Source organism: Malaclemys terrapin, chromosome 4 (genome assembly GCF_027887155.1).
Source record: "Malaclemys terrapin pileata isolate rMalTer1 chromosome 4, rMalTer1.hap1, whole genome shotgun sequence".
Lineage (NCBI taxonomy): Eukaryota > Metazoa > Chordata > Testudines > Emydidae > Malaclemys > Malaclemys terrapin.
The window spans coordinates 51,104,932-51,130,550 of record NC_071508.1 but is presented as its reverse complement, the minus strand read 5'-3'; the positions used below and the strand labels follow the sequence as shown (position 1 = coordinate 51,130,550).

Sequence of the window (25,619 nt, the reverse complement as noted above, 5' to 3'; positions counted from 1 at the left end):
GATATCTGCAGATTCTGAGTAAGACTCATTGTGCCTTGCCCAGGCAGAGAAGCATCTCCCTTTTAGCTAGGTAGCATTTTCTAATGGAATCTTTCCTGCTCTGAGTGAAAATGGATCCAATGGCTTCTGAAGATGATCATTCTAGTTCTGATGCCCATCCAAAGAACAGGCTGTGAAGTGAAGTAGGTCTGGATTGGAGTATCTGATTTTGCCATTCTCCTGAGCTACAAGTTCTGGGAAGGGGCAGACCTTGATAAGAGGATTGGTTGACATTGCCAAAACACCCAGGAACCAGAACGGTCTGTATCAGCTGGGTGCTATGAGAACGACCCTGCCCATATCATAATGGATCTTTCTCAAGACTGTGGTATCAGAGGGATGAAAGGAAAGGCACATCTGAACTGATCTGCCCATGATAATCTAAAAGCATCGCCCTGGGAGGCATGGCCCATAGCTGCTCGAGACCAATACAGGGGAAGTTTTCTGTTCATTCAGAATGCAAAGAAATCCTATTGCAGTGTACACTGAGTGAGTAACTTGCTCAGGACAGAGTCATATACCTTCCACTCATGCTCTGCAGAAAAGTGCTTGCTAAAGTTGTTAGCTAGAGATTTTGAACACCTGATAGGTATGTGGATAGCATTGTTTCTGATGCACCATTTCCATAACTGACTGTTTCCAGGCCAAGGGAAAGGGATCTTGCTCCACACTGCTTGTTTAGATAAAAAGGACCATGGTGATATTGTCCAACATTATTTGTGTGAATGTATGAGCAAGAGAAAGGCCCTAAAGGTCAGGCAGTTACAGCAGGTTGATATGCAGCCTGGCCTTCTATGGGGTCCAAGTTTTCTTGTATAGTGTGGTTGTTCAGGTGAGCACCCCATCACAGAAGGGATGCATCTGTTATGATGGTGGCATCAGGGGTAGGAGAGATCTAGAGGACTCTCACTTGTACTCATTCTGGGTTTGATCACCAAGTGAGAAGTTATGGAGTTCTGGAGTCACTCTGGAGTTCAAGTGGTTTTTGTCTAATGAGTAGACAGACCAGAGCCAGGCCTGTAGGCAGCGTAGAAGAAGTCCAGTGAATGGTGTCACAAAAGTACATGAGGTCCTGTGGCCTAGTAGGGAATGACATCCTTTGACTATAGTTTTTGCATTGCAAATGATCTGCTCATTAATTGGAATCTTTCTGCTGAGAGGAAAGCTCTTGCTAAAATTGCGTTCACTGTCATGCCAATAAAGCATTCCTTGGGGTGGCGGGATGGCGGGGGGTCAAAGAGGACTTTTCTTTGATTATGCATACACCCATCACCACTAGAAGATGGAGCAGGAACAAAATTGCCAACCTGATTTTGTGGTTGGAATGACTTGTTAGGAGACAGTCATTCAAATATGAGAAGACTACGTAGACATGATGTCTCATTTAGGCTGCACCATTGAGAATACCTTCGTGAATACCCATTGCACTACTGCTAGTCTAAAGGGAAGGACTCTGAACTGGCACTGTTCCTGACCTACCAGAAACCAGAGACATTTTCCAAGGGATAAATGAATATCCACATGAAAACAGGCATCCTTTATGTCAAGAGCTGCAAACCATATTTCCTCCTGTAGGGAGGGAATTCTTTGATGCTAGTGTAAACATCTTGAATTTTGACTTTCAAATAAAGATGTTGAGTGTCAAAGGTCCAGAATGGGTCTCCACTTGCTGTCTTTTTTGGGACTAAGAAGTATGGAGAATATAACCATCGCCCTTGATACTAAGGTGGTACTTGTTCTATTGTACTTCGCTGAAGGGAAAAAAAATATGCCTCCTGGCAAAGAATCTCCTCCTGAGAGTGGTCCCTGGAGAAGGGCTGGGAAAGGAGGCTGGTGTGGGGGTGGGGGAGGAGAAGAGGGAGAGGAATTTGATGGAAAAATCATGGTGGATGATTTTTAGAACCCACTTGTCTGTTGTGATTGAGTTCCAATTGTGGGTGAAAAGTGAGAGATGGCCCCCAAAGATGGGGGTGGTGTGCTAGAAGTCATTGGCATCAATAAAGGCAGGTGGTTCTCAACCAAGGTGCCAAACATAACCCTTAGTGGACGGATGGGAATGGGTGGAGGTCATAGCAGCAAAGGGGACTGAAAATGGAGGTCTTTGAACTCTCAGTCACTTGAGTGGAGGCTCAGCTGGCGGCAGAATGGTTGTGAAGGGGACAGTCCTGACATATACTTCTGCCTCTGGTGTTTTCTCTTTAGGGCTGCGGTGTAAATTCCCAGGCAGTAGAAAGCTGATCTAGAGTCTTTCAACGATTGTAGGGACTCAGTTTACTCACTGAAGAATTGGAGCATAAGCTTTCGTGGGTGAATGCCCACTTCATCAGATGCGTCTGATGAAGTGGGCATTCATCCACGGAAGCTTATGCTCCAATACTTCTGTTAATCTTAAAGGTGCCACAGGAACCTCTGTCGCTTTTTACAGATTCAGACTAACATGGCTACCCCTCTGATAGTTTACTCACTGAATCTCGCTCTGCATCTCCCTCAGGAACCCTGAAGAGTGAAGCCAAGACTCACCTCATAACTATACAAATGGCTAGCCCTCTTGATGCCGTGTCCATTGCATTCACTGAAGCGTGTAGGGAGGTTTTTGCCACTAGTCTGCCTTCCTCAATTTAGGCTTTGTCCTCTAGGGGAAGTTTGTCCTTAAAGTCTGTCAGTCTGGAGTAGTTATTAAAATCATATTTCACTAATAAACCTCAACAGTAAGAAATGCAAGCTTGTAGAGGAGAATATCTTTCTTTCTGAAAGGTACAGCCTCTCCAAGCCCATGTCAGATGGGGTTGCTTTAGGGTGTTGTAATCTTGCTCCGTCTGTGACTCCCTGCACCTCCAGCAAGTTGGGCTCTGGATGAATGAAAAGAAATTCAGCTCCTTTGGCCAGGATAAAATAGCACCTTTCTTTAAGATGTGGGGGCGCAGGACAGTGGGGTATGACAGACCACCTTGTCTGGTTCCATGATGCCCTCATATACCGGGAGAGCCATTTTGCTGGGACTCATTAGCTGCAGGATGTCAAGAACCCGATGCTGGGTATCTTGGACTTCTTCTTCCAGTGGGATCTGGAGGTCATTTGCTATCCTTTGCAGGAGCTCTTGGTACTGCCTATGGTTGTCCAGGGGAGACGGTGATCACTTAGTTTGGAGAAAAAGATTAGATCCTCATCGGTGCCTGTAGATCTAGATCGATTTTCTCATCTTCATACTCTGATCAATCTGATAGATTGTGTGTGGAACAGTGCAGTAAGACTTGTGGACAGATCTGGGATGTCTGTCATATGGATCCCACAGGCCCCAGTATAGCCAGTACAAAGAGTGGACTGGTTGAGGGGAACTCCATGGCATCAGGTACTAACAGTCCCTAAGATAGTCATATCTGGGAGAAGGGTGTCTGGATCTCCTTGATTACGTCAGGACTCATCTCTCTGCAAGGGGATTATGGATTAGCTGGAGTGTCTCACTCATCCCAGTAGGAGACTTGCTCTCGTTATACCAATGTGGCCATCGGTGCCAGAGGATGAACATTCCTACCTAAGGGTTCCCATGTTGTCAAAGTAGTTTCCAGGTAGCAATGTCTCTCAGGAGAACCAGGCCCGAAAGGAGAGGAGAGTGAGAATAAAGGAGGAAGATATTCTCTTGCAAGACATAAGTGTCTGCATGGCCTGGTGTTTGGTGCATTCTGGCCGTTGGGACAGATGATTCCAATATGTCCCAAAATGTTGAGGGTAGACAGTCAGTCCTTAGAAGGGCAGGCCAGTACTGCCAAAGAGTCATGTCTACCACTCTTAGATTTAGCTGGTGGGTGTTGGTCTTTATGTTTAGGAGAAAGGATGCATTGATTTTGACTCTTATGTGCTTTATCATCCTGCCCAGGAATCTTAAGCAGTCCTGAACCCTTACGATCCATGCACAAAGGCTCTCTTAACCAGGATGGAGTTGGAGAGGGGTCTCTTCTGTTAGGAGCAGACCTGGATAGGATCTCTCCTTACTCTTGGGTGAAGCCCTGGATGATGATTCCTTGGACTCAGAAGCTCCAGGCTCCGCTCCAAAACTCATACTTGGAGGGGTGCCCCTTATCAGTTGAGGATGATGTAAAAAGGGGATCTTCCTTGGCCTAGACCAGAGTGAGGTTTCATAGCCTCCTCCATAAGATGTTTCCTCAACTGAAGCTCATGAGCGTCACAGGGGAAATGAGAGGCATATACTGCACTGTGCCGAGATATGTATTTCACCCAGACAGTAGAGGCAGCATTACTGTTTGTCCCCCATGGAGAGGAGTGAGGGCAAAATAACAATTCTTGAACCCCAGGATTCTAGGCATGGTCCCAGGCCGCAAAGAGGGACTCCCTGAAAGGAGATGAATTAAGCTATCTATGCTATACTAAAACTTTAACTATGCTAAATATTAAAGCTATTCACAATATGTATTTACAAGCTGATAAGAAAGAAGCTAGAGAAATCTGCCAACTAGAAGATTCTGACTCACGACATGTGGCAGTCAGAAGGAATTAGAGAGGCATCAGCCTGCACTGCATCTTAGGCCCTTGGTCCGGAGAACCAGGAGGGCAATTGTGTGGGTGGGGGCCCACAGACACTGCTTACTAAGAATCTCAGGACTCGGACGCCTGGCACGCATGCATACCCACCTATGGAAAACACACTGGGACCAACACTGGAATTAAAACAAGAATGTTTTTAAGTGCATCCTCTGTATCTGTGTAATATCACTTCTATATAATGAGAAATGTTCAAGTAATTATGATAATACAGTATGCAAGAAGTTACTTTTAAAGGTCACAGAATGTGTCAAAAACTACTTACTCTTCTTGTAAAATAAATTCAATGTTTTCTGGAGAAATATGTCCTGTCACAGGATGTCTAAATGTCGTGGTCTGCTGGTTATGGCTGAAAGGAGAAAAAAAATGTGATTTAAGTGCTAAGCTTAGTAGAAAATTAGTTTTTTTTTTTAAAACAGAATTATTTATTTCTACTGATAGTTTATTGTTGCTACGCAAAGATGAATCATATTTCTGTCATGTATTTTAGGACAAATGTTTTCAATTACTCTCTCAGAGGCTTGTGGATCTGCAAGTGGCCCACTGCACTAAATGCTAACCAAGCTCATATTTTGAAGCGCTCAGATTGCAATGCTCAGCAAAAGAGAGCCATTGTTTATGACAACTTACATTTTAATAGTACCAAATTATTTAACACTAACATAGAAAGGGCATAATCTGATTTACTAAATTCTGTGAAGCTCTCAGAATATGATATGGCCATAGATTCAATAATTTAGAAACCTACTAGGGACTTTTGAATTTTTAATAAGTTCATTTAGTGAAACTCTTGTGGGAGGTGCAGCACAATTTGCCATAAGCTTTTTATTGTATTTGTAATGAAATGGAAATTCGTATTTTATTTATTTTTATTTACCACAAGAATATTAGGCAAATTGGCATAGAAAAAATTATCTAATTTCAGTCACCATCTCAGTTTGGATTATGTCATGCAATGTACATGCTCTAATAAAGTTTTATACCTAGCAAACATTTTCTGAAGCCTTATGCAGAGTTCAAGTCTACAGCACAAAAAATATGTTAAGTCATCAAGAAAAACTGAAAACAATTTTTCAATGTTATTGTTTCAAAGGAACAGTAAGGGTCAGCTGCAATGTCTTTAGGTAGCCTCAGTGTTCCAAAGAAATTCATTTGTAAAATCTGTTAATCTAATTTTTAATAGATATAAACCAAAGGACACTTACTTAAACTTAAAATTTTTCATATTTTTATTTAATGATATTTAACTGCACAGCATTCAAAATGCCACATAAATCCAACCAAACATAAAGCATTAATATAAAATAATTGTATATAGAAATCAAATTCAGTAATGCAAAAATATGAAAATGTAAACCTATTAAATGATTAATATCTGTATGAGCCAAAAATGCATACTAGATGTCTTTGCAACTTTCCTTTAAAAAAAAAAAAAAAAAAAAAAAAAAAAAAAAAGGAATTTGATTTTCTTCTCCCATGATACCTAGTCATCTGGTATACTAGGGTTTGAGGCACCCAGTTGCCTGGTATCCCAGGATGCCCCCAAAATAGATAGAAATGGAATTTATGCAAGCTAGAAGGTATCTATCAAATCTGCACAACAAAAAAAGCTTCCTAATTTCCATAAAGACAGCAGCAGGCCTTCCATACAAAGTGACAGCTTGAAAATAAAACAACAAAACATTTATAATGTTGAAATATAAACACAAGAACAACAGGAGAAACCTGAACTAGTGAGTATTCAAGAGTGACAGTCTGTTCTCAGGTTTCAGAGTAGCAGCTGGGTTAGTCTGTATCTGCAAAAAGAACAGGAGTACTTGTGGCACCTTAGAGACTAACAAATTTATTTGAGTATAAGCTTTCGTGGGCTACAGCCAACTTCATCGGATGCATGGAATGGAACACACAGAAAGAAGATATTTATACATACAGAGAACATGAAAAGATGGAAGTAGTCATGCCAACTGTAAGAGACCAATCAATTGAGATGAGCTATTATCAGCCGGAGAAAAAAAACTTTTGAAGTGATAATCGAGATGACCCATAGAAGGTATGAGGAGATCTTAACATGGGGAAATAGATTCAATTAGTGTAATGACCCAACCATTCCCAGTCTCTGTTTAAACCTAAGTTAATTGTATCTAATTTGCATATTAATTCAAGTTCAGCAGTCTCTCATTGGAGTCTGTTTTTGAAGTTTTTTTTGTTGCAAAATTGCCACCTTCAAGACTGTCACTGAGTGGTTAGAGAGGTTGAAGTGTTCTCCCACTGGTTTTTGAATGTTATGATTCCTGATGTCAGATTTGTGTCCATTTATTCTTTTGTGTAGAGATTGTCCGGTTTGGCCAATGTATATGGCAGAGGGGCATTGCTGGCACATATCACGTTGGTAGATGTGCAGGTGAACGAGCCCCTGATGGTGTGGCTGGGTCCTATGATGGAGTCACTTGAATAGATATGTGGACAGAGTTGGCATCGGGCTTTGTTGCAAGGATAGGTTCCTGGGTTAGTGTTTATGTTGTGCAGTTGCTGGTGAGTATTTGCTTCAGGTTGGGAGGCTGTCTGTAAGCGAGGACTGGCCTGTCTCCCAAGATCTGTGAGAGTGAGGGATCATCTTTCAGGATAGGTTGTAGATCTTTGACGATGCACTGGAGAGGGTTTAGTTGGGGGCTGAAGGTGACGGCTAGTGGCGTTCTGTTATTTTCTTTGTTGGGCCTGTCCTCTTTTGGCTCTGTCAATTTGTTTTTTCACTTCAGCAGGTGGGTACTGTAGTTTTAAGAATGCTTGATAGAGATCTTGTAGGTGTTTATCTCTATCTGAGAGATTGGCACAAATGCGGTTGCATCTTAGAGCTTGGCTATAGACAATGGATTGTGTGGTGTGTCCTGGATGGAAGCTGGAGGCATGTAGGTAAGTATAGCGGTCAGTGGGTTTCCGGTATAGGGTGGTGTTTCTGTGACCATCGCTTATTAGCAGAGTAGTGTCTAGGAAATGGACCGCTTGTGTGGATTGGTCTAGGCTGAGGTTGATGGTGGGATGGAAATTGTTAAAATTATGGTGGAATTCCTCGAGGGCTTCTTTTCCATGGGTCAGATGATGAAGATGTCATCAATGTAGCGCAAGTAGAGTAGGGGCGTTAGGGGATTAGAGCTAAGGAAGCGTTGTTCTAAGTCAGCCATAAAAATGTTGGCATACTGTGGGACCATGTGGGTACCCATAGTGAAAGTTATCCTCACACCTTCTATGAGTCATCTCGATTATCACTTCAAAAGTTTTTTTTCTCCTGCTGATGATAGCTCATCTCAATTGATTGGCCTCTTACAGTTGGCATGGCTACTTCCACCTTTTCATGTTCTCTGTATGTATAAATATCTTCTTTCTGTGTGTTCCATTCTATGCATCCGATGAAGTGGGCTATAGCCCACGAAAGCTTATGCTCAAATAAATTTGTTAGTCTCTAAGCTGCCACAAGTACTTGTGTTCTTTTTTAGTCTGTTCTCAATTCTTACCCTAACTGCTCTCAAGGTTTGGTTCCTAGTTAGACAAAGAGTGAGTCAGGAGAAGAAGCTGTTCATATTGTAAAGTCTCTGCCTTTTTTTTTTAGCATGCCATGCTACTGCTAGGTCTCTAAAGATGAACATCACAACTGACATTTTCCAGGGGTACAATAAGGGGAGAAACCTACAGCTTTGTTAAAGCTGTTGAGGAAAGTGTGGGCTGAAGGGGATATTTTTTTAGTCATCTTTTGTCTCATTATGTCGTAATTTGTGATTTATGGGATATGCACGCAAAGTACTGAGTGGGTATCTATAGATGTATTTTTAAAATTTGAACAAACAAACACAGCAGCAGCGGCCAAATTCTATTTTCTTCATATGGTCCAAGCAGTTTCAACACTCTCCTCAAATGCTTTAAGTATTCCTTCTAGGTCGGGTCTTCATGCCTATTCAATCTTTGACACTTCTGCTAAGGCTGCCAACAAAGATGCCAATTGTGATGGCAGATTTTGTGATGTCATCACTTTCTCACTAGGAACTGTACCGAACCCACCAACACATTTCACAATCCCAAACAAAACAGCCTTCACATACTCACTTTCAGTCATTATAAATCCAGGGTAGATTTGACCTAGAAGTGAAAAACTATATACTGGAACTAATCCAGAACCATTCAGAAATCTAAGTTAACCTTGAGACTAGATTTATTCTCTCTCAGCACCAAGGAGGATGACAGCCAAAATAACCCTAAGGTTGGAACCTACTTCATATAGTGTGAGTGAGTGTGTAACAACACTTTAAAATGTGTATTGTTTGGGCATTTTAGCTGTAGAGAGTGTATACAAATATGAACTTCTGTCCCAGCCTGACTGACTCATTCTTGTAAAATATATTACCAACACTAGTTGAGTTTTGGGAAGTATGATTTTGCAATAGACTACCATAGAGGGAAAGGAGGTATAACAGTCTTTTCTCCTCTTACAATAGATATTTTGAGTTTCAAAGAACTTTATTACCTACGTTTAAGACATTAATTTTACACTGGCAAATAAGACAAAGTGACACTTTTTACAAAACTACTCTAAAAATAGGGTCTGAATACAAGAACAGACATCATACCATGGTCAATAGCATGTAGCCAAGAAAAATAGTGGTTTCTGTGGGCCTAAAAGGTATAAATGTAGCTGTTTTGGCCTCATCAGGTCCATAGAATACAAGGACTGCAAGTCAGAACAAGCTATACATGACAGCAAAATGCCATCAGGCTCTGCTGCTCCCTCCATCTTTCTCCATGTGATTTAATTCTTCTCCAACCCGATTGCTAAATTCCTCTCTGCTACTTGCCTCTGTACTATTTTTCAAGCATGTTGCAAGTAAAAGAGCCTGTTCTGACTGGAATTCAAAGACAACAGTAAAAATGCAATAGAAGTGAAACCCTCCTGCTACTTTTATTCTTGGACAATTTAAGAAATGCACAAACTTTCTAAGTCGTATCATATCTAAAAACCAGTTAAGACAAAAACATTTAAGAAAAACAACAGCAACTGTCTGAGGCTGGTTTTGAACTTTATTCTCAAATACTAAAGAACCTCCCTCCCAGCTTTTGAAAATATACCACTCTTGTACACCATTCTGCAACAAGTTAATCATGCCATTTTTGAAAGCTCTTGAAAGGTTACTGATTTCCTGTGATTTACAAATTAAAAGAGCATCATACATTTATTCTGTGCCATCGCAAGGATCCCACTTATAAATGTACTGATACACTGGCTCTAACTCACTCCAACAAGCAACAAAACCAGGTGGGTAAGTAGATTAAGAAAGATTCTATTAGTGTGGCTGTCACACACAAGATATTGTCTTAATTAATCACTACAACCATGTGTATTCCCCTCAATATAAAACTGAAGGAATAGTGTTGGCACCTTGTATGAGAGTGAACATCAATATAATATTTTGATACCAGAGACTGTGCACCTTTGAAATACCCCTTATGAAAAGACTTAGGCTGGGTGAAATTAAAGTATTTTTTACCTATTCATTTTGTGTAACACAAAAACCTATTCAGTAAACTAGCTTCACCATAACAAAAAGCATAAATTAAGTAGGGGGCAACTTGTTGCTGCCAACCATTTATCCATTTTTTCCTCCGTCTGGCTCACAACACACAAAACACAGCCCCCTTCTCTCTCACACAGGAAGATAAGCCACAATGGCTTCTGCTCACTCATGATCACATGGTTTAGTCTCAACAAATCAAATAACCAAATCCAATACCAAGCACAATTTAAGAGATCAATCATGACCAACCAATACTGCACAAAATTAATAAAAATAATGAAAAGATTTGCCACAAAATAGTCAATTACACAATCTGCAAATAATTTAGTGCAAAATTACTTCAAAAATTGAAGAAAACTTTTATAAAACCTAAATCTTCTGGAAGTTGTAGTTTAAAAGATTAATTGGCTAAAATAAAAAGTTATGTGCTTATATAATACTGTACTTTAAAAATTCATCAGTAGGGATTGAAACTATCATCAGTTTATATGAAGCCTAAATAACGATAAATCTCACAATCTACTAATAAGGTTCTGAGAATAGGAATGAATACAAACCCTCCAGCATTCAACTATCTCATTTGTAAGCCATAAAGTAGAAAGCTGAAGCAATTTAATATGACAACTATGAAAACTGAATAGAACAGCTTTGAAAAAGTTTAATTAGCATATTCTCCTTCAGTAGTTCACAAAACCTCAAATATTTTCTCCTGGATGATTTTTTTTATGTTGACCATAAATTTCAGCATCATAAGGAGAAGGCATTTCCAATTTATACTTCACAGAAGTAAATTCAACATGCAATGTGATCCAGTCATTAGCGCACAGTACTGATGGTTGAGTGATTTGGCTGCACTCATCTGTGTGATCTCAAGCATGTCACTTTGCTTCAGTGCACCTCTATTTTCCCATCTGTAAAATGGAAATAATTAAGTTACCTCAGGCACTGATAAATCACAGGTAAATAGTTTTATTTGCACATAAATACATCTTACTAATATGTATTTCCTAATTTTATTATTTGAGAAAAACAACTAAAAATATCATTATAAATAAAGAAGTACAAAAAGAGGAGAACTCTTTCATTATTTAATTGTTTCCTATCTAAGTTTTTGTAATAATTTCTCAATACATTCAGATACAGAATTGTCACGTTCTTTATATCAGTTGGAAAGCAGAAAAAACCCCAGCTCCTCTCATATGAATTGAGCTTTTGAAGCATTCCTGAGCTAATGAAACTTCTGCTTCTGAAGCCTTTTTCAAATCAAAATATTTTCTCCACAAGCAGGATTTATATCAACTTTGCTATCCTGCAGGCTCACAAGAACAGAGCAGGCAGACGGAGTAGAAGGGTGACATACCTGGGATCAAAAACAAATTGAAAGCACAGAGTATTCTTGCTGGCAAGTTAAAGTAGTATGGGCTGGATGAATGGACTATAAGGTGGATAGAAAGCTGGCTAGATCGTCGGGCTCAATGGGTAGTGATCAATGGCTCCATGTCTAGTTGGCAACCGGTTTCAAGTGGAGTGCCCCAAGGGTCGGTCCTGGGGCTGGTTTTGTTCAATATCTTCATCCATGATCTGGAGGATGGCATGGACTGCACCCTCACCACGTTTGCAGATGACACTAAACTGGGAGGAGTGGTAGATGTGCTGGAGGGTAGGGATATGATACAGAGGGACCTACACAAATTACAGGATTGGGCCAAAAAAAATCTGATGAGGTTCAACAAGGACAAATGTAGAGTCCTGCACTTAGCACAGAAGAACCCCATGCACTGCTACAGACTAGGGACCGAATGGCTAGGCAGCAGTTCTGCAGAAAAGGACCTAGGAGTTACAGTGGATGAGAAGCTGGATATGAGTCAACAGTGTGCCCTTGTTGCCAAGAAGGCTAACGGCATTTTGGGCTGTATAAATAGGGGCATTGCCAGCAGATCGAGGGACATGATCATTCCCCTCTATTCGACATTGGTTAGGCCTCACCTGGAGAGCTGTGTCCAGTTTTGAGCCCCACACTACAAGGAGGATGTGGAAAAATTGGAAAGACTCCAGCGGAGGGCAACAAAAATGATTAGGGGGCTGGAGCACATGACTTATGAGGAGAGACTGAGGGAACTGGGATTGTTTAGTCTGCAGAAGAGAAGAATGAGGGGGGATTTGATAGCTGCTTTCAACTACCTGAAAGGGGATTCCAAAGAGGATGGATCTAGACTGTTCTCAGTGGTACCAGATGACAGAACAAGGAGTAATGGACTCAAGTTGCAGTGGGGGAGGTTTAGGTTGGATATTAGGAAAGACTTTTTCACTAGGAGGATGGTGAAGCACTGGAATGGGTTACCTAGGGAGGTGGTGGAATCTCCATCCTTAGAGGTTTTTAAGGTCAGGCATGACAAAGCCCTGGCTGGGATGATTTAGTTGGGGATTGGTCCTGCTTTGAGCAGGGGGTTGGAGTAGATGATCTCCCGAAGTCCCTTCCAACCAGGATAGGCTCTAGTCACAGCAAACCAAGCACATGCTTGGGGCGGCACAATTCCAGAGGCGGCATTCCGGGTTGTTCTTTTATTTTTTGGCTTTGGCAGTTGCGCTCTTGGAGGGTTTGTTTTGTTTTGTTTTTTGCTTGGGGCGGCAAAATTCAAGATCTAGCACAAGGGTGGCCAACCTGAAAAGGAGTCAGAATTTACCAATGTACATTGCCAAAGAGCCACAGTAATACGTGTAATATGCCCCCCATGTGCTCCCCCGCCCCCAGTGCCTCCAGCCTGCCGGCAGCCTCCACCAATCAGTGCCTAGTCCTCCCTCCTATTGCAATCAGCTGTTTCACATTCGCAGGAGGCTATGGAGGGAAGGAGGGGAGGAGCGAGGGCATGCAAGACTCAGGGGAAGGGGCAGGGGCCTTGGGAGAAGGGGTGGAGTGGGGGTAGGGCTTGGGGCAGAGCAGGGGGTTGAGCAGTGAGAAAGTTAACATCTATAGCTCCAACCCCAGAATCAGTGCCTAGGTAAGGAGTCGCATGCGGATCCGGAGCCGGAGCCACAGGTTGGCCACCCCTGGTCTAGCGGGTTGTTTCCATTAGGAGGAGAAATTGAGGTCACATATTTCTTTGATGCAGCCTTGTTTATTTATTAAGAATGTACAAAGTCCTGTTTACCTGAACGCAGGATGAATCAAACAGGAGACAGTTTCTCCTCTCACAATCAGCACTCTTCCCAAAAAGCCCTCTCTCTCGGCTTTTTCCCCAGGGTCACACTCCCAGTATTTTTTCTGCTGTCTCCTTGACTCTCTACTTTTTCTCAGGTATTTCAGTCTCACACCCAGAGAGACAAAGTTCCAAAATCCAGCCACTCCCCTGCCCCTGCATTTTATTAGCCCCTTAGGAAACTCCTTGGACTCGATTCAACTACTACTCTAGCCTTGCACGTGGGTTTGTTTTGGGCAAAGGCCCCTATTGTTTCAGCTATTTATTCCATAAAGGAGCTCAGCTGCTTTTTACATTTATTCTGAAAGGGCGCTGACTGTGACGAACACCAGAGTTACGAACTGACCAATCACCTCATTTGGAACCGGAAATACACAATCAGGCAGCAGCAGAGATGGGGGGAGCAAATACAATACTATGTTAAATGTAAATTACTAAAAAAAATAAAGGAAAAGATTAAAAAAAGATTTGACAAGGTAAGGAAACTGTTTCGGTGCTTGTTTCATTTAAATTAAGATGATAAAAATTGGGATTTTTCTTCTGCATAGTAAAGTTTCAAAGCTGTATTAAGTCAATGTTCAGTTGTAAACTTTTGAAAGAACCACCATAACGTTTTTTTTCCCGAGTTACAAACAACCTCCATTCCGAAGGTGAGGTTCTACTGTATTTAGAAAAACTGATTTAAAAGTTTCATATAAAAATATACAAAAGTATAAAATAGATTGTGTCATTTTTGATAGATACATATCAAGCTTTTGTCTGTGAGAATGAAACTAATACTAGGGTACATCTCTCTATGGGAGTGGTAAGTCTATGCAAAATTGTTACAAATAGTTGTCCATTAAAACCAAAACTTCACAGTTTTGAACTATACAGACTATTTGTTTCAGAGTAGCAGCCGTGTTAGTTTGTATCCGCAAAAAGAACAGGAGTACTTGTGGCACCTTAGAGACTAACAAATTTATTTGAGCATAAGCTTTCGTGGGCATACAGAGAGCATGAAAAGGTGGGAGTTGTCTTACCAACTCTGAGAGGCCAATTAAGACAATAAGACAACTCCCACCTTTTCATGCTCTCTGTATGTGTGTATCTATATCTCCTCAATATATGTTCCATTCTATGCATCTGAAGAAGTGGGCTGTAGCCCATGAAAGCTTATGCTCAAATAAATTTGTTAGTCTCTAAGGTGCCACAAGTACTCCTGTTCTTTTTGCGGATACATACTAACACGGCTGCTATTCTGAAACCTTTAATATATGAGTCACAGTTACTGGGATAACTGCACCTCTGACCCCTCCTGGTCTTTAAGAGTATGTCTACACATCTACAAGGCACCCATGGCTAGTCAGTGCCAGCCGAAAGTGGAAGAAAGTGTCTACACAGCAGCTAGGCACACGTGGCTGGCCCGTGCCAGCTGACTTGGGCTTGTGGGACTCAGAATGCAGGGCTGTTTCAGGATTTGTGTCATCACCTCTCAATGTGGAATCATACGGTTCTCCCACTTTCAGATAAGATCTTGGGCTGTGTAGTGTCGAGGACTTTTAGGGCTGAGCTTAGCAGATCACCACCCAGGTGCTAACCATGATTATCTGAGCAGGCCTGACTTCAGTTCAAGTATCCACAATTCTCTTCCCTCTAGGAGCCATGACAGTGGTGTCCACCAGAAAGTCTTGTTAAAGCAAAGTATTTTATTTAGAACCGCAGAAACAGATCTCAAAATAGTCTGTACAATTGCCTGTCTTTTCCTAGCATTTACCATTCCCTGGAAGCTGAGGAAAGCCTCCATTTGCATTCAGACCCTCTTCCAGGACCTGTCTCTCTTTCATCTCAGTTTGTGCCACTAGGAACTGCACCTTCATACTCCCTCTTTCTCTCCATAGAGTCCTTTTAACCACCTAGTGTCCCTTTCAACTCTAAACTCCCAGCACTGACAAAATAAGGCTTTAATTTAACAGCTTTTCATATTGTCTTTCAAGTTTGTGCCAGGATGCTCTTATCTGGGAGCCTGTCTTGCCTTTTTCCTTGTTTTTCCAACAGCTCCCTATTGTGTTAAGCTAATGCATTCATACAGGAAAGTAATAACCCAATATAGCTATACAGTAACTTACTGCATGTGACTTAGCAAAGTATTCATATAATTATTTATCCATATTTTTAGATTACACAAAAGCTCCATGTCAGCTACAATCTGTTTATACAACATTGTTGAAAATCATGTGCACTTCCATAAAAATTCAATGTTAATTTTATTTTGTTACAATTAAAACCACCTATAACAGGACCATATAAAAACAAGAAGGGAGCCAAAAAAGGGAAGCAAAATTTCTTTTCAATCACCCTTCTGTTCCTTCAAGCAGTGATGTTTCAAAGGTTTTTTTTGTATTGTGTCAAACATTGGCGAATCTAAAATCATCAAATAATATATTCATTTTAATCCCTACTTGATAGAAAGCTTTTTGTGATTTTTAAACAATGCATCATAATGTCCATGGGGCCAATCTAAAATATGAAGCTGATAAACATTACTAAAAGGTATGTCATTTACCCAAATGCCCCCCTTATGGTTATCCAGATGTATCTCAACAGTGCACATAGAGAGAGTCTGATTTACATCCTAATACTGAAGTGGATATGCAGTTATTTCATCAATTAGAAACACAAGACAACCACACAATCACTTTTCTGTCTAGATTCCACCAAATTCTGGCTAGTTAAATTATGATCCTTGGAATCCAGACAGGTCGTCTTTAATACTATATTTAATATTCAAACTAAAAAGTTATCCTTATGGTTACATAAATTGCCAATGACCTTGATCAAAACTAGTACAGAGAATAACTTAGAGGGGAAATTATCCTTGTAGGTTAAAGTTTAACAATCTAGTTGTATAAAAGTGGAGAAATTCTACAGAGCCTCAGGTCAGCCAGAGAGAAAAATTCAGGTTTCCTCAGACCTTTCCGAACACGTCACACAAACACTGCAACAGAATTAACTTGAAGTATTTTCTCTAACATTTTCTTATACAAACTAAAACATGATCAAATATAAAAATTACCATAGCTCATTTATACAAAGAGAGAAAATAACCTATTTTAAAAAATTAGAACATGAATCTCATGAAAGTACTACAATATACTGAGCAACAAATCTAAACAATATAACCTTTCCTTGTTTCATTCTACAAGATGTGAGAGAGTCGTTCAAGTGGAGTACACTATTTTCATTTATTGGAGAGGATTATGAAGAATTCATTCTTTTACTCAACTCAGGAATCCATATTTAGTGACATATTAACAGATGGATTTTTTCACCAAATAAGCTCATTTGGAGCTGATAGAAACAACCACATTTTCTCAAAAAAATTACCATGATTACATAGCTTCAGAACAATCTCTTCATGATAGGATCAATAATTCCTATCAATAGTTTACATTATGTTCATGTTTGTTTATGCCTTTTAATTTCTAGGGGTATGGACAGACCCGATAAAAGATAAATCTAAGTTATTAAATAATCTCTTCTGTAGTCCTTGTGTGTTCTCAAGTGCTATCTCTTGATACAATACATATACTGCACACACACCAAGTGAAATTCACCTGAGTGCAGAGAGCTGGTACAAGGTTCAAGGTTAAGGTTCTAAAGAAGATCATGGCATAGCCTAGGGTTACCATATTCTGTGCCTCCAAATGGAGGACACTCCACGGCCCCCGGCCCCGCCCCAGCCACGCCCATACCCCCCGCCCCAACCCCGCCCCCTCCCAAAAGTCTCCGCCCCCTCCCCTGCTTCCCACGAACATTTGATTCGCGGGAAGCCTGAAGCAGGTAAGGGGGGTGTGGGGGGGAGGAGGCGCGGCCCAGGCTGGCCCCCCGGCGGCTCCAGCCTGGGTCGGCTCGGGCCCTGGGGTGCCGGCCCCGGCCGACCACCCCCAGCCCGCCCAGCACTGCCGGCCCCCGGCGGCCCGGCGCACCCCCGGGCTCCCCGCCGGCCCGGCTGACCGGCTCCCCGCCGGCCCGGCTGACCTGCTCCCCGCCGGCCCGGCTCCCCGCCGGCCCGGCTGACCGGCTCCCAGCCCGGACCCCGGCCCGGCACCGCGCCCCCGGCTCCCCGTCCGGCCCCGCGCCCGGCACTGCGCCCCTAGTTCCCAGCCCGGCACCATGCCCCTGGCCCCGCACCAGCCCCGCACCGCCGGCCCCGGCCGAGCACCACCCAGCCCTCCCGATTTTCCCGGACATGCCCGGCTTTTGGGGATTTCCCCCCGGACGGGGATTTGAGCCCCCAAAAGCCGGACATGTCCGGGAAAATCCGGACGTATGGTAACCCTAGCATAGCCAGAGCAGTCACATAAGGGGTGTCTGCATTCCCTGTGTGTCACTGAAAGGATACTAATCTGGTGTCAAAATGGCTGGTTCAAAGACAGTTTGAGGAAGACCAATGTAGATGCCTATTGGCAAGATGATTACACCCATCTAGGTGTGTGAAGGAGCATACGACCCCTTTAAGGGATAAACTGGAGCCTACAGCTGATACAGCCTGGGATATAATCAAGGAGGCCTTGCCCCACCTTAGGGCTGGACTATATAAATAGAAGAGGAAGCTAGTGAGAGAGGAGAGCAGAAGGCATGCAGACTGCAGTGTGTGGTAGTTTCTCTTAGGCTCCAGGAGACCCGCCTAAATTAGACTCACAGAGCTGATGTTATGTACCTGAAGCCTGGGAGCTCTGAACTAGACTCCAGAGGGAGAATCTTATGAACTGTAATTGCTCCTGTCCTGAAGCCTTATTAAAAACAGGACATACTATTTTTGTTAATTTGTATTGGCTTCTCCTTACCTGGGCTCTTAAAACTTAGCCACTGCTGCCCATTCAAGGGAAATAAAGGTGGGGCATACCTCCAAAGCCACCCTGGGCCACAAGGGGACATGCAGGGACTGCCCACACTTTTATACAATGGCTCAAAAATCCCCCAGGAGTCTGCAAAGAAGCACCTTCTAGCCTTTCAACTTGCCTGTGGGCATAGGTAGAAAATCCCATCCCTACAACTCCCTTTCCTGGGGGAGGGATAGCTCAGTGGCTTGAGAATTGGCCAGCTAAACCCAGGGTTGTGAGTTCAATCCTTGAGGGGGCTATTTAGGGCAAAAATCTGTCTGGGGATTGGTCCTGCTTTGAGCAGGGGGTTGGACTAGATGACCTCCTGAGGTCCCTTCCAACCCTGATAGTCTATGATTTCTGGCTTTGTGTGAGGGGGGTGAGAATTTCTTCCTCCACATAAACAAACATGCACATACATACTTCTAGCGTGAGTGTTCAAAGGACAATTCTGAATTGAGCCTGATGTGAAGCCACACTGTCACAGGAGGACAACTAGAAGGCAAATTCCACCCAGAATACATGGACAGCACAACTATTTTTGTCACCTCTTAGAAGGGAGAAATGGCCACTTCCTTCTCAGAAGGCCAGTAACTGGACCCTATGAAGATGAAGAGTTTGTCTAGATGGTGACTTAGTGTGCAGCAAGCCAGAGTGTGAATCTACAGCGCACTGACCTGTTGTGCATTAACTGGCCAGGGGACCCTGCTACCGCGCACTAGAAGTTCGGTAGTCTATTTTAACTTCTGAAATGGGAGAAGAGCAAAGAGCACTCTGCAATTTCTAGTGCATAGTAACAGGGTCCACACCATCAATTAGTGCACAGCAAGCTAGTGCGCTGAAGATTCACACCCTGGCTTGCTGTGCATTAACTCTCTATGTAGACAACCTTCAAGTGAGAGCTGACTGGGGAGGTGAAATCAAGCATCCCCATCTCTGGGTTAGAGAAACTCCGAACTATAAGGGACTCAGTGCCCCACTATTCTGTTGAAGTATCAGCTGCATTCCTCCTATGCCACTTGAGCAGCATTGCTGGGATATTATCTGCATATTATTTATCCTGTAGGCAGTTTCACAACAGTCCTGCACAACAGCACTCCATACTAGCCAACATGGGGCCAGTGTGGATAAAACTTCCAGGGCTGCACAGGTATCCTCCTGCAGTTGTTCTATTTACAACCCCTTACGCAGCCCAGTGTAGGACTAAGCAGCACAGAGCATCAAAGAAACGTGCCATTAAATTAGAGCTTGGCATATCAATGCTTTTAAACAAGACGACTAAATTAGGATTACCTTATACTGAACATTACATATAGTTTCAAACCATCTCTAAGCAACACCAAAAAAAAACTATACAGATTTCCTCAAGAATTCATGCCTTTGAACTTTCAGCAGCTGGAACTAGACATAATTTCTACTAATGTCCCATCTTCAGGGTAGAATATGCCACTGAGTCTTTACTACATTTAATTTGAATAAATACACTTCAGTTAGTTGTATAGATTCTATTAAGTGAACAGCAGATAACCTGTAAAGCATGCAACTAATTTCTCCTTCAAGCATCCTTGCTATTTTCCCAAGCTGTTACAAGCAGTACAATGATTAATGCAGTCACTCACTTGGTCTGTCATTCCCTCTGCTTGAATTTTGCATCTCTGACGGAAGCCTAGGCTCTTAGTAATCACTACACACACAAAATTGCTGTTGGGCTGTGACTTTGATATTCACTTTCCTCTGGGATCCAATCCAGTTACAAGATACTGTACCAAGATTTCTGGATGGGTTTCATATTAAAGTGGCTGGGTACTAACTGGCCAAACGCTGTATATCCTTTCTTAACATCTCAAGTATTGTGAAGCCTCACTGAGGCTTCTCTTCTATGTGGATGCTAATTTAATTTCAGCTACAATCCCATTTTAACTTCAATTAGCCAGCTATAGGCACATATCAAGGTCATTATCACTGTGAAAACCCGTTGGTCACATTTATCTGATTCTTATAAAAATAATTTTGCTGCCAACTTACATTTAATCGTATAATGTAAAGTAGTAAGCTGATCAGTTAAACTGATGTTAAAAAATGATCCACACTTGTAACAAGCGCAGTTAATATTATAAAGCCCAAATGTGTTGATTTTTTTAGCAGAATTCACCACTGATTCAATGAGTTGATTTTTAAGCAGAATTTCTCTGCCATCATTTTTAACTTAATTACCATTTCATTAAATGATAAATTTCAATTATTCTCAATTCACTTTGCTTGCAGGATCAGGACCAGTCCTATATATGCAAACCCCTGAACCCATGCAGAGTGCCACTGACTTCAATGTGGCACCACACAGACACAGGATTCCACCCATATGGAAGAGCATAAAGGATGAGGGGCTGAATGTGTAATTTGTTTGGGTATTGCAAACGGCAATCGGAGGTAAGATAGCATACCTGAGCTATCTTTAATCTAGCTAGCACTGCTAAAAATAATAGTGATGGCATAGCAGCCTGGATCCCAGCATTGGTTAGCAACATGAGTATGAACTCCGTTCTCGGAGAACTTGTACAAGCCATGCCAGCATCCATGCCACCACATTGTCACGGCTATTTTTAGAAGCGCTCACTAGATGAAAGCTAGCAAAGGTATGTGTACCCAAGCTATAATCACACCTCCAACTGCTGTATTGACGTATCTTTGATGAAGCAAGCTTTTCTTTATACTTTCCTGCAAAGCACATAGCTGAGAGCAGGTGCTATATAAACACAGAAGAAAGATAATCTTGTGCCTCAGGTACTGGACTGGGACTCAGGAGATCTGGGTTCAGTTTTCAGCCCTACTACAGACTTCCTATGTGACCTTGCCAAATCACTTAATTTCTCTGAGCCTCAGTTTTCCATTTGTACAAGTCCCACAATGTGTGTTATGTATTTAGATTGTAAGCTCTTCAAGGTAGAGACTCTCTTTTACTTTATGTTTGTAACAGTGCCTAGCAAAATTTGGGGTCTCTGTGCTAGTGCAATACAATTAAATAACAAATATTCTTCAATTTAAAGGCCAGAAGGAAAAATTCTGATCATCCAGTTAGACTCCCTAAAGGGTATTATCTTTAAAAATAAGGAAGTAGTTAGAATTGAGAGCAGTTTAGAAAAAAGTGTGTATCTGCCTAAGTGAGACATGTTGCTGTCTGACAAACTTATTCAGGAGATCACGTTTCTAGATACCCCCTCCCAACCCAAGGTGCTTGTACAAGATGACATGACTCTATATAAGCATAATATGAATTTATCAGTGTAAGCACCCTGCTGTGAACAGAATGAAAGCAGTCTATGAAGTTCAAATTTATCCCTTCACGGGATTTGGATTTATTAACTTAAACAGTAACAATCTTCAGCCAAAACTTCCCTTCCAAGCTTGGCTATTGCTAGGCTTTCTCCTAGCAGACTTTTTGACCGAAATCCTAGGTAAACTTACTTTATAGCTGGTTGGTGCTAACTGAATCCAGTTGCTTGCTTGACTCAGCAATAATTATACTGCACCTGCATCTAGGGTTCAATCACCTGACAACAGGATGACTCAGGGGAACCTTGTTTCTCTCGGCTGTTGTCCCAGACACTGTCATTCTATTACAGACAATTTCTTCAATACCATTTTATTCTAAAATCTAAATTAAATCATGAGACGAGCAGTGTTAAAAGAGATGGCAAGTACAACTCAGAAAGATAACAGGTGCCAATAGTCATTTGTCACAAAGTGTGATGCATGAAGACACAACTGTACATTCTAATGCAGAATATTTCATATGAGAGAACTCAGAAATACGACATTTTCCTTAACAAGACAATCTAGCAGAAAACAAGACAATATATTCTCATTATGTTGGGTAATACAGACACTATGTTTTACCTAGCATTTCAGAAATTACATATCATTATTTACTACTTTAAGTTGTACTTTAAATAGTGTTCATATACAAACATCACTCAAACGCAATAATGATGTTCACTTTTTTCATTATTTTGATATGAACAGCTTGCATGGGAAGGGAGAGTCTATTCCTAACAAAAGAAGCAGAGGTAGATCCTGCTACTTTGGCATCCTTAAGTGACCTGATCCTGCATGCCTTACTCTGGCCTCATCCTATAGTCCTTACCATTGACTTGAATGGGAGTTTTGCCTGTGTAAGCCCTGTAAGAGTTGAGCCCATAAGTTCTTGGTATGAAAATTATATTACTGGCAAATGAGAGAATGACATTCAAGTGGGCTTAATTTGGAAATAATTAGCCAACTATTATCAATAGAAGTCTGAATGACTGAATGTATTTTTATAAAATAATCTAGAAATGAAGGGAACAATGTCACCCGATAAAGGCTCCAAGTTAGGCTCATCTGACATACAGATCAGAACTTAATGATCCAGGGAAGTTACTGAGACTTTGTTCAAGAAGCGTTGGGCATTAGAAAGAGCATTTTCCCCCTTAATTGTTCTTGTTAATTTTAATTAATTTAAAAATAAATTAAAAAGCTTTGGTTGTGCTAACATCTGTCTTCTGCAACTACAATTTTCAGCTAGAGCTGCCAGGGTCTGCTTTTGAAATTAACCTTGGTTAGGCTAAATCCACTCCAGAGAAAAATGGTTATTTAGGAAGGGGGAGGGGAAGTGTTTGTTCTATTAATTGCAGCCCCAAATGTAGCTGTATATTTAATTCAAACTAGGCTACATCGCTTTCCAAGGCTTCACTCACCAGAAATTGGATTTAAGCTGAAGATGCAAATGCTAGCAAAAAACTGAAAGTTAGGATGATCCTATGGCTTCCAGTGGAAGATACATTTTATTCTAGATTAAAGTAAATGTTCTTTTAAAAAGTATTCTGACCATTTCTAGTGGAAATGTAGATCTTGCTGTCTGAATTCAAGAAAACAAAAATAATTTCTAAGACCATTTTACACTAAAAATCAACAGAAACATAAAAATGAAGGGTCACATTCTGCTTCCCTCTTTCACACAAGTCATCCTGTGGAAGCCAATGGGACTATGCAAATGAGAAAGCCAAGCAGAATGTGCCCTTAGGGGTTAGATGCAAAGTGAAAATGTGGTTTTAATACGAGATTAAAGGGATTACAGAAGGTCAGGAATAATAAATAAGCTTTTCATTGTGTTAAATAAATTGGCATGTTAAATCAAATTAACTGCATTATGTAAAGTACTAATTTTGGCACAATGCCTCTTTCTTTAACTTGGTATAATGAAAAGGAAAAGCAAAAAGCAATTTGATGTTATATAAAGCAAGAGCGAGGGACATATATATGAATGGACATCATCATTGAGATGTGGTGAAGGAAATACTAAGAAGGGTAAAATGAAGACCTCAGCAGCAATTTTTTTCCTGTTCCTCATAATCATGTCTGCTTTATTATCCACAGAATGGAGAACATTTGTTGTTACTAGCTTCTGGAATGGTGCATTTGACATTTAAACAACATGATGTGACAAGGTTATTATGGTGTGCGTACTAATTCATATTGAGCGTGTTTGTAAGACACATGCCATAAGAAACACTTTGCCAATATGTACACCGTAATTCATGCATGAAAGCATTTGGAATTTTATTACAGTTTTTAAATTTTATAATCAAATACTATTAAAAAAATCTTCCACATTGTGCTTATTAAAAGGATGAGCTTCATATTCTGAGCTATGATGATTTTTATCATCACAGCTATGCATTCTTTTTAGACAATCAGATCACTTTATTCCCTATTTTTATCATTGCTTTCATCGGAATATACGGATAGTTTTTTGTAAATATATACTTCAAGACTATGCTTTCAGTTCACACACATTGTGATAAACATTATTGTAAAAAATAAATAAAATTATATTTTTAAAAATTAAAAAAGAACAGTCACATAAGGGCAAAGAATTTAGGAATTCTATTAATAAGATTTTTCATTTCACTAGTCTCAGATACAAAGGCCCTGGATTCAGAAAAACATTTACACACATGCTTAAGTCCATCCCTATTTGGTACAGCATATAAACACATGTTTAACTATTAGTTTATTTTTAAGTGCTGTCCTGAATAATGATACATTCCTGACTCAGAGCCAAAAGATTAATTTTCTCATTTCTCATTAAAAACAACAGAAACAAGTCAGTATAGGATTATGAAATTTATGTCTGGCTTTTATGAGTGAAGGTTTGAAAATAGAAATAAGAGTCTGCTGTCAGCTGTTATTTGATGTAAGTCAAGAATCTAGCACAATAAAAATCCAGGTGCTTCAAACCAGGTCGGTGACCTAACAGTAGTGTTCTACCAGGAGACTCTCTCTTGCTCCCAGGCTACAGAGCACAACTGACTGCTGAAAAGGCAACATCCTCAGCTACAAGATAAGGGAGCATTTCTGTTGCTTACTAGTCTCTCTGGAAGATTATTAGAAGAATATGAAAATTAAAATAATGCATCTGAATTTAACTGATCTACTTTACCCTACAGAAAAAAGTTTCATGCTCTAAAGGATACAGTCTCAACTTAAAAACAGAGAATTCCTGCTATTGTTAAAGGAAACTGTGTAGGCATGTATAGAAGAAAAAATATACCCCAAGGTATAAAGTGAGGTACTTTGGGGAGCAAATGAATCTACATCAAAAAGCCAGGTGCCTTATATACAAAAATAGCATGTTCACAAAACACACAGTTTTTCTATAACTACCTCTTGACCTGCCAAAAAGAAAAATGTTAATTTAGATTTCCCTTTTATTAGTTCATTAATACCGACCAATAGATATAAGGCTATTATATACATCAGGATTTACCTTTAAGGGCCAATTTCATATACTACTTCATTAGTGCAATTTAATGTGTCAGTCTAGATCCTTGTGGGTTTGACCTGCCTGGTTCTTTGATGATGCTTGAAACTACTGCATAACTGTCTGAAAATCTAAAGTGTCAATAAAAGTGATAAAGTCTTTTTACAAAACTATTGTACACAATGAGTTGTATCACAATCACGGGCAATAAGCCAAATATAGTGTCACATGGTTCTAGAGCCAGGTTACTTCCATCTATATCTTCTATATGTTGGGAAAGTACATTCAGTTTTCTCTTTCATCTAGACATGTTTAGACTGAATACAGTAAAACTAACAGTCTGAATTATTTTATACTATGCCAGACATATTTGGATCAATATGACTGGCATATTTTTACATAATTCTCTCACTGAAGCCACATGGGACCAGTCAAAGATACACTTTGACTGCAGTACACTGGTCTGTAAAATGTTTGCATAGATCATCTGTATACATTCTTGTTAATGACAGGTTTCAGAGTAGCAGCCATATTAGTCTGTATCCGCAAAAAGAAGAACAGGAGTACTTGTGGCACCTTAGAGACTAACAAATTTATTAGAGCA

The 25,619-nt window shown here is 40.8% G+C and overlaps 1 protein-coding gene across 8 annotated transcripts in view; it reads right to left on the bottom strand.

Moving 5' to 3' along the window:
* The window catches only part of PLEKHA7 (pleckstrin homology domain containing A7), a 285,568-nt gene that overhangs the window by 108,751 nt on the left and 151,198 nt on the right, over positions 1-25,619 (bottom strand). For 7 of the 8 annotated variants that reach the window (XM_054025956.1, XM_054025959.1, XM_054025957.1 and 4 more), the window contains one exon: positions 4,862-4,945. The exons of the other annotated variant lie outside the window; for it this stretch is intronic. In XM_054025956.1, the coding sequence (XP_053881931.1) occupies positions 4,862-4,945 (84 nt within the window). The remainder of the gene's footprint in view (positions 1-4,861; positions 4,946-25,619) is intronic. 8 annotated transcript variants of the gene reach the window in all.